The sequence below is a fragment of the Dasypus novemcinctus genome, chromosome 19 (assembly GCF_030445035.2).
Source record: "Dasypus novemcinctus isolate mDasNov1 chromosome 19, mDasNov1.1.hap2, whole genome shotgun sequence".
Classification (NCBI taxonomy): domain Eukaryota; kingdom Metazoa; phylum Chordata; class Mammalia; order Cingulata; family Dasypodidae; genus Dasypus; species Dasypus novemcinctus.
Genome location: NC_080691.1, coordinates 71,732,854 through 71,748,356, shown reverse-complemented (window position 1 = coordinate 71,748,356; position 15,503 = coordinate 71,732,854). Strand labels below are relative to the sequence as shown.

General features: G+C 50.3%; 1 protein-coding gene across 4 annotated transcripts in view; it reads left to right on the top strand.

The window, feature by feature from the left end:
• The first annotated feature begins 7,879 nt into the window (after positions 1 to 7,879).
• ARHGEF18 (Rho/Rac guanine nucleotide exchange factor 18) overlaps positions 7,880 to 15,503 on the top strand; it is a 120,291-nt gene continuing 112,667 nt past the window's right edge. For 3 of the 4 annotated variants that reach the window (XM_058281933.2, XM_058281932.2, XM_058281931.2), the window contains exon 1: positions 13,653 to 13,769. In XM_058281933.2, the coding sequence (XP_058137916.1) occupies positions 13,694 to 13,769 (76 nt within the window). In that variant the 5' untranslated portion in view covers positions 13,653 to 13,693. Of the gene's footprint in view, positions 7,972 to 13,652; positions 13,770 to 15,503 lie in introns of those variants that run through there. The other variant, XM_058281935.1, reaches the window with a different exon arrangement.

The following is a 15,503-nucleotide window of genomic DNA, read 5'->3' as shown; positions in this document are numbered from 1 at the left end:
GACAGAAAGTAGGGTTCTTTTACTGGGGGGAGGGGGAAGGGAGGGATGTGGAATTAATGCAAATAGGTACAGGGTTTCTGTTTGGGGTGACAGAAAATTTCCAGTAATGGATGGTGGTAAGGGAAGCACAACAATGTGAATGTGATTAATCCCACTAAATCGTATTCTTGGAGTGGTTTTGATATGGGAAAGCACATATTGTATGTATGTTTCCACAATTAAAAACAAAAAAAAATAGAGAGAGAATGAAGAGATTGGAACTAATAATGGAGAAGAAAATGCCCAAAAAGGCATTACTGGAACATACGAAAAAATTGGGACATAGACTATAAGACGTATATCAACCCTGAATGTCTTGAATTTGATAACTGCACTTAAAGTGTTTACATAAATGAATATCCTTGTTCTTAGGAAAGAACAATGAAGTATTAAGTGTTCAAGAGCATGATATACCCTAACTACTGTCAAATGTTTAGAAAATAGATGATAGGTAGATGATAGATAGACAGAGATAGATAGATACTTGGATGGAGGATAGTTACAGATAGATAAATGATAGATAGACATAGATAATAGAGATAGATGGTAGTTATAGATAGATAAATGACAGATATATATGATAGATAGATGATAGATAGATAGATAGATAGATAGATAGATAGATAGATAGATAGATAGATAGATGGATGGATGGCAAATGTGATAAAATGTTAAAAGTTGGGTGGGTATGGGTATCAGTGGGGGAGTTCCCCACATGGATTTTCTAATTATATGTACAACTGTCCTGTAAGTTTGAAATTATCTCAAAATTTAAAAGTTTATTTTTTAAAATGGGAGAAGGAAGGGGAAACCCAGTGACCATTTAGGTCTCACACCCATCCCCTCACTAACAGGCCTGGTCTCTGTCGGCCATCAAGTTTCCCACCTGTGACCTTATTTTCCCGGTCTTCTCGCTGCGGTCCGCGAAGCCATGAGAAAGCATTGCCCTCTAGTGGCGACCACAGTGATAGCAGCTGGGTTCTGACTGAAAGGCCACTCTGAAATCAAATGCTGGGCGGTTTCAGCACACGCATGCTTAATTCTCTTTAGTGGATTCTCACTGCGCTTGTGATGAGAAATAAAGCCTCTCCCTTTCTCACTATATCCACGCCAACCTCTTCCTAGTCCCAGGGCACTTGCTTTCCTTTTGCCTCCTCCAAGCTCCTTTTGAAATTTCTCCTCCTTGAAATTTCAGGTGAAATGACATCTCCAGGAACCTTCCTTGACCTCCAAGGCTTAGTCAGATTCCCTGTTAAATGCCTCTGTCAACACCCCAAATGCCTCCTTCCTAACAGGAGTCTTTGTTTCTTAAATATCCACCTTCCCTGAAAAATTGTGAGCTCCCTGAAGGGAAGAATTCTGGTCTGTCTGGCTAATTGCTGTAGTCACACAACCTGGGATATAATAGGTGCTCAATAAATATTTATTGAATGGATGTGAACTCTAACTCATTTCTTATTCATTCATTTCTTAATCTAGAAGTCATACTGGGGCTATTTCATCACCTGGCTATTCTCCAAATGCCAGTCTGCCAGGCTGGGGTAGAAGCAAGGCAGACAGGATAGGGAGAAGGGACTGTAACTTCATCCAAGCTGAGAAAACAGGTGAACAGAAGCAGTGCAGTGCACAGGGGACATAGAGAGCACTCTGTCCGATGAGACCCTGGGAAGATTTTTTTTAAAAACTAAATAAACGATGCATTTCCTCCAGGGCACTGTGGCCTCGAATGCAGAGTCAAGAAGGTCATGAATTTGTAGGAAGTTGGTACCCAGTGACAGTTATTTGAACAAGGGACAGAAGGGGGCATAGTGGGGTCAGAGCCGGCCTCTGGGGTCTCCCAGCTTTGGGGGTGGGGCAAAGAAGGTGGGAACAGGATTTCATGACAGAGCCAGGGAGTTCCAGGAAGTGACCTCCAGCCAATAGCCCCCTCCCCACAACAACCAGAACAAATGGTGTCTCGCGAATTGGGGCGGCTCCTCAGATGTGATTTCTTGGAAGGTGAACACTGCTCAAAATGAACAGGTTTGAAAATCCCTGTCCATACCCCTCCCTTCTTAGATGCCAGAACCAAGGACCATGGCCCTCAGTTGTGAATCCATCCAGGAAGGAGGGAAAGGTCACTTTTTAGGGAGGGTTTCAGAGGCCGGACTAAGTGAGGTCTCCTCTTACTGGAAGGAGAGACCTGGAAAGAGGTGCTGAGTTCATCTTCCTTTTATGGATGAGAAGGAGGAGGCTCAGTCAGGGAAGTGGTGGGTCCAGGCTGGGAAGTGGGGATTTGGGATTTGAAGTCAGTTATAACAAGCTTCACACTTTTAACCACTAAGCCATTTAGTCTGGCAGTCTGGGCAGGGGAGTGTGGAAGGGGGAGGTATTTTTCTTTCAGAGCTTTAGTGTAAAAGAGAAATTGTGCATTTTTAAAATGTACAATTTGATAAGTTTTGACACATGCAAATGCCCACAAAACCATCACCACATTCAAGATAGAGAACATATCCATCGTCCCTAACATTTCCTGTGTCCCTTTCTAATCCCTACCTCCTGCTCCTCCCATCCCAGGCAAACACGGATCTGTTTTCCAGAACTCTATTTTCTAGTCTGTATTTTCTATAAATGGATGCAAATAGTTTGTCTTCTTCTCCCAGCCTCTTTCACGTGACATTATTTTGAGACTCGTCCAAGTGGTTTTATGTATTAATATCTCATGCCTTTTTATAGCTGGGGAGTATTTCATTGTATGGATAGACCACAATTCGTTTATTCATTCATGATGGACATTTAAGTGATTTCCAATTTGAGGCTATGAAAAATAAAGCTACTGTGAATGTTCATGCCCAAGCCTTTAGGTAGACAAACACTTTTCGTGTCTCTTGGGTAAAGAAGAATTGCTGGGCTATATGGTAGATGCATGCTTCATTTTTCAAGAATCGGCCCAACTGTTTTCCAAAGCAGCCATTTCACACTCCAACCAGCAGTGGATGGGAGTGGAAGCGGGAGGATCTGGTCTCCCATTTGGGAAGGTCACTCTGGGGCCTGAGTGGACACCAGTGGGGCGGGCAGCCTGGAAGGAAGAAGAGAAGAGAGATGAGAGCCTTTGAAGTACATGTCAGGATGGGAACTTGGTGGAGAACTGGATGGGAAGAGACATAGAGGCCATTTGGGGACTTGGGTGTGTGATTGGGACTGAGATGCTAGAGTCGGGCTGCGCCTTCTGCCCTTTCACACCCACAAGGATGACTATTATATTTTAAAAAGACAATAACAAGTGTTGGCAGGAATATAAAATGGTGCAGCTACTGCGTGGCTCCATTCAATAAAATTGACCACAGAATTTCGGTCTGACCTGGCAATCCCACTACTATGCCCAAAAGAATTGAAAGCAGGGACTTGGACAGATACTTGTACACATATGTTCACAGCAGCATTCGCCTCAATTGCCAAACGATGGAAGCAACCTAAGTGTCTGTCAACCAATGAAATGGGTAAACAAAACCTGGTATATTCACACAATGGAATATTATTTAGCCATAAAAAGGAATGGAATCCTAATGCACGTGACAATAAGGATGAACCTTGGTGGCATCATGCCGAGTGAAATAAGCCAGACACAGAAAAACAAATATTTTATGCTCTCACATATATGAAGTACCTAGAACAAACAAATTCATAGAGACAGAAAGCAGATTACTGGATACCAGGAGATGGGGGGTGAGGAAAAGGGAGTTATTGCCTAACAGTGCAGAGTTCCTGTTTGAGCTGACGGAAAAAGTTTGGTAATGGATGTTGGTGATGTTAGCCCAATATTGAGAATGTAAATAATACCAAGAAATTGGACAGTTGAAAGTGCTTAAAATGGAAAATAGAAAAAATAAATCCAAATTAAATGAGTTAATGCATGACACTTGGCAAGTGCTCTATAAGGGTTCATTGTTTTTATTCTCCATTATCCATATGTAGGAGGTCTGCTTCTAACATAGGTTATGTTTTCGGTAATCATGTAAACAGTTTGAAATTATGTTGGTGGAAAGATATCCCTGAGATGTTGCTTACTCGCGATCAGGGGAGAGGGAAAAAAAGCTTCTTTTGTTTATAGATGCAGTGAAACCAACCACTGTGCTCTCTTGCATAAGTCATTGAACACAGCTTCGGATTCACAGCGCGCCCTCCAGAAAAGAGTCCTTCCGCGGTGTCTGCTCTTAGGTTCTGCTGTCAGAACCCTGGAGAGCGCCAGCGGGGTCTCCCAGGGGCCCCCAGGATCACGGCCATTTCTTCCCACCTTCCTTTCTACCACGGAGGCAGAGTTTGGAGCGATGCCGCCACGAGTCAAAGAACGCGAAGTAACGCAGGCAGCGCCCATAAACCAGAAGACGCAAGGAACGGATTCGCCCTAGAGCCTGAGGAGAGCGCAGCCCGCCTCCGTCGATCCCGACTTCCAGCCTCCAGGGCCAAGAGAAAACAAATTTCTGGAGTTTCAAGCCACCCGGTTTGGGGCAACTCATTCATGGGGTAAAATGAGTTGTTTTGTTTGTTCGTGTTTTTTTTGTTTGTTTGTTTTGTTTTGGAGCTACCGGGGCTGGGGATTGAACCTGGAACCTCGTACGTGGGAAGAAGGTGCTCAGCCACTGAGCCACATCGGCTCCCCTGAGTTGGTTTTTTGTTTGTTTGTTTGCTGCTTGTTTTTTGTTGTTGTTGTTTTTAGAAAGCACCAGGGACCAACCCCTGGACCTTCCATGTGGGAAGCAGGCGCTCAACTTCTTGAGCCACATCCACGCCCAAAAATGCGTTTCGATGGTTATTACTTTGTTTTTTTTAATACAATTTATTTCATCATCCATTTATATAATTTTCCTTTTAACGGTGCTGTGTGCAATTGGGGCTGGCAAAATGCCTGGAAATTTACCCCATTGACTCTGGTGTGCCAGGGGGAGGTGGCACCTCTGCATGTGCCCCACAAGCATCTCCGTGAGGCACGGATGTGTGCATTCAGGTATGCATCTGGGCTCCCAGGTCCCCAGGTGTCCACACAGGTGTGCACGTGTGACAGCATGTCTGTTTTAGTTTGCTCCAGGGCTGCTGAGGCAAAATACCAAAAGTGGGTGGGCTTTTATAATGGGAATTTATTTGGGGTAAAATCTTACAGTCTCGAGGCTGTAAAAAAGCCAAATCAAGGCATCCTCAGAGATCCTGTCTTACTAACGGTCGGCTGCTGGCTCTCCTGGACTCCCGCCAACTGGCAGGGCAAAATGTGAGGTCTACCAATCTCTCCCTGTCTTCTCCTCCAGACTCACCTGTTTTTTCAGCTTTGAGCTGCTCGGTGGGCCTGTCCTCTTGGGGGCCTCATTGCTTCAGCTTCTCCACTGACTCCAGCCTCTCTCAGCCTCTCAGGGTATCTCTGTCTCTCTGCAGCCATAGGTGATCCCAGAGTCCTCTCTCACATGGCAGGGTTAAATGGCACCTCTCTTTCTCTGTGTGCTTCTGCTTTCTTGTCTCCACTTATATAAGACTCCAGCGGGAAGGAGACATGGTCCAACTGATGGAGCTTCCACCCACGATATAGGAGGTCCAGGGTTCAAACCCAGGGCCCCCTGGCCCATGTGGTGAGCTGGCCCATGAGCAGTGTTGCTGTGCACAAGGAGTGCCATGCCACATAGGGACACCCCTGCATAGGAGTGCCCCATGTGCAAGGAGTGCACCCCACAAGGAGACCCTCCCCGCACTAAAAGCACAGCCCGCCCAGGAGTGGTGCCGCACACAACAGAGAGCTGATGCAGCAAGATGACGCAACAAAAAAAAGAGACACAATTCCCTGTGGTGCCAAGAATGCAAGAGGACACAGAACACACAGCAAATGGAATGGATACAGAAAGCAGACAACCGGGGGCGGGGGGGGCGGGGGAGTGGAGAGAAATCTTTTTAAAAAAAGATTCCAGCAAGAGAGTCAAGACCCAACCTGAAGATCCTAAAGTGATCTAATCAAAAGTAATCTAATCCAGAAGCCCCATAACTGAATCTAATGCAATCAAAGGGTCCCCCACCCACAGGAATAGCTTAGTTCTGAGAATATGATCTTTTACGGAATTCACAAAAGCTTCAAACTATCCCAGTGTCAGTGTGTGAACATGTGCTGAGGTATCTCTGAGGTCTGTGTCCTTCTGGGCACGCACATGCCCACATTTGAGGCTCCCCGTGGGTCCCCCTCTGGCCTACAGAACCACACGCATGCCCCTTGTGCCTGTGCACAGGGCTCCATGTGTCCCCGTGCATGGTGCTGCGTGTGCCAATGTACCCACATCATGTGTCTCTGACTATAGAGGCGCCTGGGTGTGCCCCTGCATGCATCTGTGAGTGTGTACACCACACCGTGTGCCAACCCCACATCTGCGTGGACCCACCTGTCCCTGGGGTGGCCCGTGTCCCTCCGTGAGAACCCACATGTCCGAATGCCCAAGTCCATGCACATGGTAACCAGGTACGCGAGGCTCGATCTGGTGACATCCATCGGCAGTTGAGATGGGACGTGATGGGAGTATTTACAGCACAGGAATTGGCAGACACACAGATCAGGGCTTTGGGGGCTGAGAGGCAGTGGTTCAACACCTACTGGCACACGAGGTGGGTACACATGCCAGTGTGTGGGTACCCACTTTCGTCGCCGCCTCTGTGTGCACACCCACAGGCCGCTGTGTGCTTCTTTCACACACATGCCTGGGTGCGTGTGTCTCTGTGGGTGCATGTGACTGTGTGCGCCCCATGTCTCTCTGTCTGTGTCCCCACGTGCTCGGGGGAGGCCCCCACACCCCGTTCTTCCCCAGCAGTTGGTTCCACAGGAAGCCTTTGGGGGTGGGGAGGAGGGCAGTGACACACTCCTTCCCCCACCTCCCAGCCCCACCTCCCCCGGACACCTGCACAGAGCTGAGGGCGCGTGAAGAGGCTCCCGGCTGCTAGTGCTTCTAGAACCCCAGGCTTCTGTGCTGTTCCCAGACCCCTGGGTCAGCCTGCCACGGGGGGACGGCCCTGGGAGGTGGGTGGGCAGGCCGTTGAAGGAGAGGAAACAGAGGCAGAGTTGGGACACCCTGCGGTTAGGCTGGGCCCCGCCTGCCACTGCCCTCCCCAGGCCTGCTAGAAGCATGGGCCGTGGGGACTGCAGGAACTGAGGACAAGCCTCCATTCGGTGAGTGACCGTCGCTGGGAGTGGGGACTGCTGGACTAACAGGGCCGGGGTGGCAGAAGGGCCTGGGGGCCTGGCCGAGGGGGGGGGGAGGACGCAGACAGACCATCCACAGTCTCTCCCCAACTTCCAGTCAACCCACCTCCCAAATAGCATGGGGAAGACCATTGGAGCTGCCTGTTTGTGACCCAGAGGGTTCAAGGGGGAGCGGGGAGATGCCGTGATGGGCCACAGGGTAAGAAAGTGGGACAGAGAGGGGACAGGAACCCTCTGTGATGAAGTCACCAGGAGAGCTTCTTAAAATGCAGGTTCCAGGCCCCTGCTCTGCTCCCTGAGGCAGAGTCCACAGGGCAGGAATGGGGAGGCGGGTGTTCAAAACAAACTCTGGCTTAAGGCTGAGATCTAAGCAGCAGCCCTGAGCAGGATCTTGCCCCATCTTCCTAGGTCATCCAAAGGGAATGACCCCCCCTCCCCATCCAGGCAGCCCTTCAGGTTGAGGTCCTCCCCGGCAGGGAGATAGCCCCTGCCTCCCACCACCGTCGGCCTGGAGAACCTGCCCCCCACCCCAGCTGCCTGGGGTGGGGAGAGGAGGGGGAGGAAGACTGCGGTTTGTTCTGGGCACACCCAAGCCTACTGCTTCCTCCCAGCCCTGACACTGCGCGGCCAGATGGGCGGGCATCAAGCATGCTGGGGTCTGGGAAGGAGGCCTGGGGGCCAGGAAGGGGCCAAGTTGGAGTGCACGGCTGGAGCCGGGGAGGGCGTTGCAGGTGAGTTTAGGACGTTGCCGGTGAGTTTGGCTGGGGCCACATCGGGAGAGCCTGCGAGTGCCGCACTCAGGGGTGGATTCTCCTTGCCTGTTTGGTGGGCTCAGCCCCCTGCAGCTCTGAGGATGGGGCTTGACAATGGGGGAGGAGGGAGAACAGGGAAGGCTTGCCCCCTCTACCAGCCAGCTCCGAGCTCCCTCGTCACAACCGTGAGCCCCTCTGGGAGGGCTTCCTGGCTGAGGCAGGCTTTAACTGGTCCTTAAATTGCGAGCAAAACATCCGCCGCAAACATCCGCGCCAACCACTGATTCAGGGCTGAGCACATGCAGGTGCTCAGATCTTTTCATGTGGATCAGACAGATATGGGTTCAAATCCCAGCAACCCTCCTACTGCGTGACAGTGAGAAGTGACGTGACCTCTCCAACCTCTGATCACCCGTAAAAGCATTGTCATGCCTTGCATGTAAAATCTTTAGCTGAGTGCCTGCACAGCAGGAGCTCAGAAAATTTCATCAGCACGCATGTCCTCACACTCTGTCCCCATCCCAAAGTCTTGCTCCCTGAGCAGTCCCTGCCCATGCAACATGTGTGCTTCATCATAGACTTTCTAAGCCATATCTGAAAAGAGAGACTAAAGGTGGGCTTTGTCAAGAACCCCTACCCCAAACAGAGATGGCGGCCACCTCCTCAGACCTTGCTGGCTCTTCCTTGACAGGGTGGGATTTTAGCAACCATGGAAGGGTTGGACCACAGCAGTGAGGCTCATCTTGGGAGTCCCTTGGGAAAGATTGAAGGAGAGGGACCAGGGATGGGGAGACCCTCTCAAGAAGATAGGGCAGCTGGGCCAGTCCAGGCAAGGAAGATGCAGAGGGAGGAAGAGGAGTGTGGGCAGCACTTGGGGACTGTCTGGAGGTAGGGAGGTCCAGGACAGGGTGCCGGTTTCTGTTTAAATGATGGGAATGGAAGTAGAGAAAATGAGTTGATTTTAGAGAAACAGATTGAGATGTTGGTTCCTTACCCTCTCTTGTGCCTCAGTCCCCTCGTGTCCACAATAAGAGTGATCGAAGCATCCCACTCCCCCCACCTACACCATAGGGCAGTTGTGAGGACTGAGCTATTTACATAAAGTACTTAGAACTGTGGCTGGTACACCATCAGTTCTGGTTGGATGTTAGCCTTGATTGCTATTACTTCAGCCCTGAGCTTTAGGGCGGCATGATTCCACACCTCGCCTCCCAGTTGGCAGCCTCTGCATAGTCCCTCCCATTGCTTGGGGTCATCTCTGTACTAGACCCGAACCCCCTGCCCTCATGGACTCCAGGCCCTGGGGCAAAGGGGCAGATTATGTTTTTCAAAGCTGGCCACAGCAATATTTCCAGGACCACATGCTCTTCCAGAAGCTTCAGGGCTCTCTTACATCAAGAGTTGGAGTCAACCCGTTTCCTCAACCTGGGCAGATCTTCATGATTTCCTCAACTAATAGAATGAAGCAGAATGATGCTAGATCATAAAAGGCAAGGCAGCTTCCGCCTGGCCCTCTCTCTTGGGATGTGCATCTTTGGGAGTGCTGAGCCTCCAAGTGAGAAGTCCAGCTATCCTGAAGCTGCTGTGCTGGAAAATCCCTGGGGAAAGACTACACAGAGATAAAAAAGGATGTCTAGGGAGCCCCAGCTCTTGGACTCCTCCCAGCCATGTGAGTGAAGACTTCCAGGTAATCCAGCGCAAGCCCTTGTCTGACTAGAATCTCATGAGCGATCCCAACCCAAAACTACCCAGTCAAGTCACTCCCTAATTCCTGTCCCATTGAAATCTTGAGAGAGAATAAATGAGGGCCATTGTTTTAATCCACTAGGTTTTAGGGTGATTTGTTATAAAGTCAGAAATGGCTAGAATACCCTGCACTGCCACTGTGTATCACCTAGCTTTTGCTATGAAACAATCCCCAAAACTCAGTGGATTAAAAAGCAATAGCCGTCTATTTAGTTCATGATTTGATGGACCTTCTGACCTGAACCTACTCAGCTGTTCTCTGAGGAGGTCACTAATAAATCTATATTCATGGGATCCTGTCATGATGGCATCTCTGAAAATTGCCCTTTCCATGGTCCAGGATACTATCATGTCAAGAGTGGGTACTCTTGCCAAGATGTCAGTCACCATCAACGAGATGGTGAAAGACTTTATTAACAAGGCAGACACTTTCATGGTGGATAGTGGATGTCTCACCAAGATGGTGGATGTCCACACCAAGATGGTGACTGTTTTTATTAAAAAAAAAAAAAACACATCCCATACCTTGCACCTCCATCCAGACTCTAAATATGCTCCTTCCACCATCTAGTAACACCCAGACCAACAGATCACCCTTTGGCATGGGGCTATTGGAGCTATTTATAACTTACAGCTAGCACCAGGCTTAAGGGAGATAATCCAAGTGGTAGGTGTCACTGGGGTCTCCTCTTGCCACATACACAGAAAATTCTAGCCTGAGACCTTTCAAGGTCACAAAGACATCCACCCCTTAGCTCTCTGTCTCCAATTCCCTCCACCCATGCAGACCCAGCCTCCTCCTCCCCACAACTTCACAACTAACTCAAGATGGGAACCATACAGTCCTGAAGTGTTGTTCTAACCTACCACATTCATCTCTGGTCCGAGGTCAGTAAGAGGAAATTGGCAGAAGAACCAGAGTTAGAGTCACTTCCTATCTCCACCACTTGCTATGTATGTCAAAGTTTCAACCAGGTGGGCTCTGTGCAAGGCAGAGATACCTGTATCCCTTTCCCATGGTCATTTATAAAAGACTAAGCCATTGCCAAGTCACATTCTGCTTTATTTCAACTCCAGTAGCTATATCTCCTCTGGGTATGTTGCTATTGTCTGTTTTTCTTCCTGGTTTTAGGTCAGATGCTTCTGTCTCCTGATATGCCTGGTAATTTTTTACTGAATTCCAGACATCACTTACGAAAAACTGTAGAGATAATTTGCGGCTCTGTGTGGTGTTATCTTTCTCCAGAGAGGGTTTACTTTTGCTCTGGCAGGCAGTTAGAGTAAGAACAGATCACTTTAATCTAATCAGGGATTTAGTTGACTTGAAAATAGATTTTGGTCTTGCAGATGGCTGGTCTATTTCTGGTCCATTCTTTTTTTTCTTTTTAAGATTTATTTTTTATTTATTTCTCTCCCTTCCCCCACCCCCCGTTGTCTGCTCTCTGTGTCCATTCGCTGTGTGTTCTTCTGTGACCACGTCTATCCTGATAAGGATAGAAGGAATCTGTGGCACTGGGAATCTGTGTTTCCTTTTTTTTGTTGTTACGTCATCTTGCTGTGTCAGCTCTGTGTGTGTGTGGCGCCATTCTTGGGCAGGCTGCACTTTCTTTCATGCTGGGCGGCTCTCCCTACAGGGCGCACTCCTTACGCATGGGGCTCCCCTACGCAGGGGACACCCCTGCATGGCAGGGTACTCCTTGTGTGCATCAGCACTGCACATGGGCCAGCTCCACATGGGTCAAGGAGGCCCGGGGTTTGAACGGCGGACCTCCCATGTGGTAGATGGACGCCCTAACTACTGGGCCAAGTCAACTTCCCTCTGGTCCATTCTTACTCATACATAGGTATAGTCTTTGGAAGTCCCAACCCACTCCTCCTTGTGGGCCCTGAATTCCAATTTTTGTTTCTGCAGAAGATTTCTAAAAGCTACACTCAGCTTCTCAACCTCTTTCTCAACTGCTCAAGCATTGTGTTCAAACAGACAAAAGTACTGAATTGGTCTACCTCGCCTCATTAGTTTCTCAAATTCTGCTGATGTCCTCAAATTGAGTTTTTATAGGTTTTTTTTTTCAATTTTGTCCAGCTTTTCTTATTCTTGGTGGGAGACTGAATCTGCAGAAAGCTAGTATGCCTTTGTTAGAAATAGATATCCCTATTGTATTTTTAGAGTAAAAATTTTATCAAGCCTCCCAATTACTAATTCTGCCCTGAACTCAGGGTATTTTCCCTAGTTCTGGACTTCTGGGGGCTTTGGTGCCGTAGTTTGATACAGGTCCCTCTTAGCTTCTCACTTCTCTAGAGTTCCCTGGGACTCATATTGCTCTCCACCCAGAGGTTGGGAAGATCCAAGTGGCATCTGTAGCCTTTCCAGGGGAAAATGTGTACATATGAGGAACTAAAACCTGGAGCACAACAGCAGAGGTAGCTTTTTAAATCTTCTCCAACACTTCTTTGCGTTTCTATATATGTATCTAAGTGATTGTGTGTGTTATGCATGTAAGCGTATCTGATTGTGAAGACGCCTGTGGGTGTGTCATTGCCTGTGTGTGCTTGAGAGTGCATTGCGTATTAGTATACAGAGTCTGTTTCATGTCTTTCTGTGAGTGAAAGATTTGCATGGCATCTGCTTGTAATATGATAGATGAAGCCATGGGGGAAATGCAGATGGCATTAGCAGAGCCAATGGGGAGAGTGCAAAGTGACCAAGGACAGAGCCCTGGGAACACAGAGTTTAAGGGGCACGTAGAGAAAAGAAGACAAACTAAGGCAGAAAGGGAGACACGGATGGAGCAGATCGAGAAAGGAGAAGTGGGTTTCAAGTAGGGAGGGGTCAGCCGAGTCCAGTAAAATGAAGACTGAAAAGTGCCCATTGGATTTAGCCCCAGAGAGATCCAGAAGAGCAGAGGATAGGGATGGAGGGACGGCAGCAGGCCGTGGTCTCCACAGTGTGAGGAGGTGAAGACAGGGGTGTGGATAACACATTGAGAAGGGAGGGAAGCGAGTGAGGTTCCACTGGAGAAAGAGCTTCTTCCTCCAAGAGGGTGAGGGTGGGCCAGGAGGTTAGGGGGGAGAAGGCTTGGATCTCACCGGTGACAAGTTCGGGACAGGGAGGTAGTGGAGAGGATTTGGGGAGTGGAGGAGGGGGTCAGCAAGGGACAAAGCCAAGAAACTTTCCGGCACGGTGGGTGGAGATGCAGGGGAGGAAGCTTCCACCGCCAGGGGTCAGCACTTGCACGGACAGGCACTCGTGCACACGCTCACAAAACACACTTGGACACCCTCAGAGACAAAGACACCAACACTTAGATGCACAGAAACCCAGGCAGACATCAAACCCCACTCACAGATACCAGAAAAAGGATCTTCTCGGAGTGACAGAAGCATGGCTCAGATCCAACCCCGCAGACACCAAGAGGCACACACACGATCGCTCTTGCACACAGACACCACGACAAATCCATGGAAACTTTTAAAACCCAGATGTGCATTGAAACACACTCTCACATACATGAAAACACACCTTGTGCAAATGCAAGGTCACACACTCAGAGACCATAGCAGGCACATGCACGCAAACACCCAGATGTCCACGCACACCCAGGCCAGGGTCTCCTCGTTTTCCGAGGATCCTCAGGGCCCCCCACCCCTTACCGCCCACCACACACTGCTCTTTTCCTCTCCTCCCGGCAATGTCTTGCCCAGCCAGGAGGTGAGGTTCAAGGAGCTAAGAAGGGTGCTAAGGGCTTGGTCCCTCCCCCAGGCCGGGGTTCCCAGGGGCCCCCCCAGCCGGAAACCCCTGCCCCCCTGCCCCAGCCCGGGCTGCCATCAGCTGATGCATCTGGCAGCCCCTGGCGGCAGTCTCCGCCCCCCTTGCTGGCAGCCCCGTCCTGGCAAGGACTCCCTACCCTGCGCCGGCTGCGTCCCCCCGCAGTTCACTCACACTCCAGCGGCCCCCATGGCTGACTCGGCGCTCAACCACTCCTGGCCGGCCCTCTCCAAACTGTGGCTGAAGCGGTGGGCCTTCAAGAGAGGTAAGGGAACAGGCAGTGACCCGCTGTCCTTGCCTGGAGGCTTTCCTTGGCTGCAGGACAGACTCTGCCTGAACCGGCCCCTGTTTGGGCTCCATCTCTGGGGTGTCTCTGACCTTCGGTGCCCTGCCAAGGACTCGAGGAGATCCCAAGACCCTGAGTCCTTGGTCCCCAATTCCTTGGGACTTGAGGGGCCCCTACTGTCTCGGAGAAAAATGTCTCCCCGGCTTCAGCCAGGAACTTGCTCGGGAAAGAGCATTTGCAGGAGAGTCTAACTCCCTGGGGGCATCCTGGTGACACCCTGGGAGGGGTCTAAATGTTGGGAGTTCCCAGACCGGCAAGGCAGAGGCTCAGGGAGGAGGCAGGAGAGAGATTTGAGACCCTCGGGGATTCTGGAAGATACCTCGCTCAAATACACACACACAGAGAAGCCCTAGCTGGAGGCTGCCCCCAGGGTCCCTGGCCTCAGTTTCCACCTCAGGGGCTGGAGGGCGCCTTGTATTGTATACCCCAAGGCCTGACTGAACTCCTTTTGAAAAAAAAAGTCCTAAATCCCAGGAATTCTAGCCCCTGAAAATCAGCAGGGGGTGTCCAGGCCAACAGGGTGCATTGCTTCCACAGTGGGACTGAAGCCAGTCAGGTACCAACTGCCCCTGGAATTTCCTTGGCCCCACCCACGTGGGACCCTCTTGGCCAGGCCAGCCCCCTGGCTCTGCCTTAGCTAGTCCCACCATTGCCTGTGTGAGCCAAGTACTTGTTTAGAGCAGCAGTGAGCATCCAAAGACGCATTAGCCTGTGCATTTCACCTCCGACGCTCCTCGAGTGCTGGGGTCAGGGAGGAGACGGGAACATCAGAAAGAGGATGTCCAAGGCACTGGGGTGCAAGAGGACAGTGGTCTTAGTAACAGAAGTTGCTGCCTGTTGTTGACCTCTTGCTGCACATCAGGAATAGTTAGCATGGTATCGCGTGAAACTGGGCTCAGAGAAGTTAAGGGACTTGCTCAAAGTCGCACAGCAAGGGCACCCATGGAGGAGCCAGGATTTAACCCAGTTCTGTTCTGAGGCCACCTCTGTATTGTGCTCTGACCAGTGAGAAAACCTGCCAGGGCAGGGCAGCTGGAGGACCTGGGGAGGGGCTTTCAATCCCTCATTGTATGGCAGTAGGAGAAAGGGTGCCTCAGCCTTGATCTCCAAGGGGTCTTCCTGCAACCTAGGTCCAGGTGAAGGTCTGCCCTGCTCCTGAACCCCAGTCCTCTCCATCTCCCTGCCTGGGCAGGTGGACACTGTGATTTATAGGCCAGCAGGTGGAGAAGTGAGCTAAGAGAACTGGCAGCAACTCTGATACCCTTTTATGGCTGATGCTGCAGGGGCTGGGCTGGCGAGGGGACCTGAATTCAGGCTGATGGGCAGCTCCTGAGAGAGAAATATGGGGGTGGGAGTGGGGGTCCATTCCCAACTGACACCTCTCCCTGCTCAGGCCTCATGTCTCCTCTGGCTTAACTCTGCTGGGATGGTTGTTTCCAAATAGTCTTTAGCCCTGGGGGCAGAGGGGGAAGGGCCTTTAGGGGTCCCCTCTTAGGCTCTGTAACTGTCTGACTGGGCACCTAATAGGACTTAATGGGCTTGGACTTGGGGAAGCAGAAAGGCTAGGGTGGGGAGGGGGGTTAGAGCCTTCAGTTAGGTTTTTCACTGCCCCACTCCCTCAACTGTCCCCATTACCCATTCTGGCCATATTTT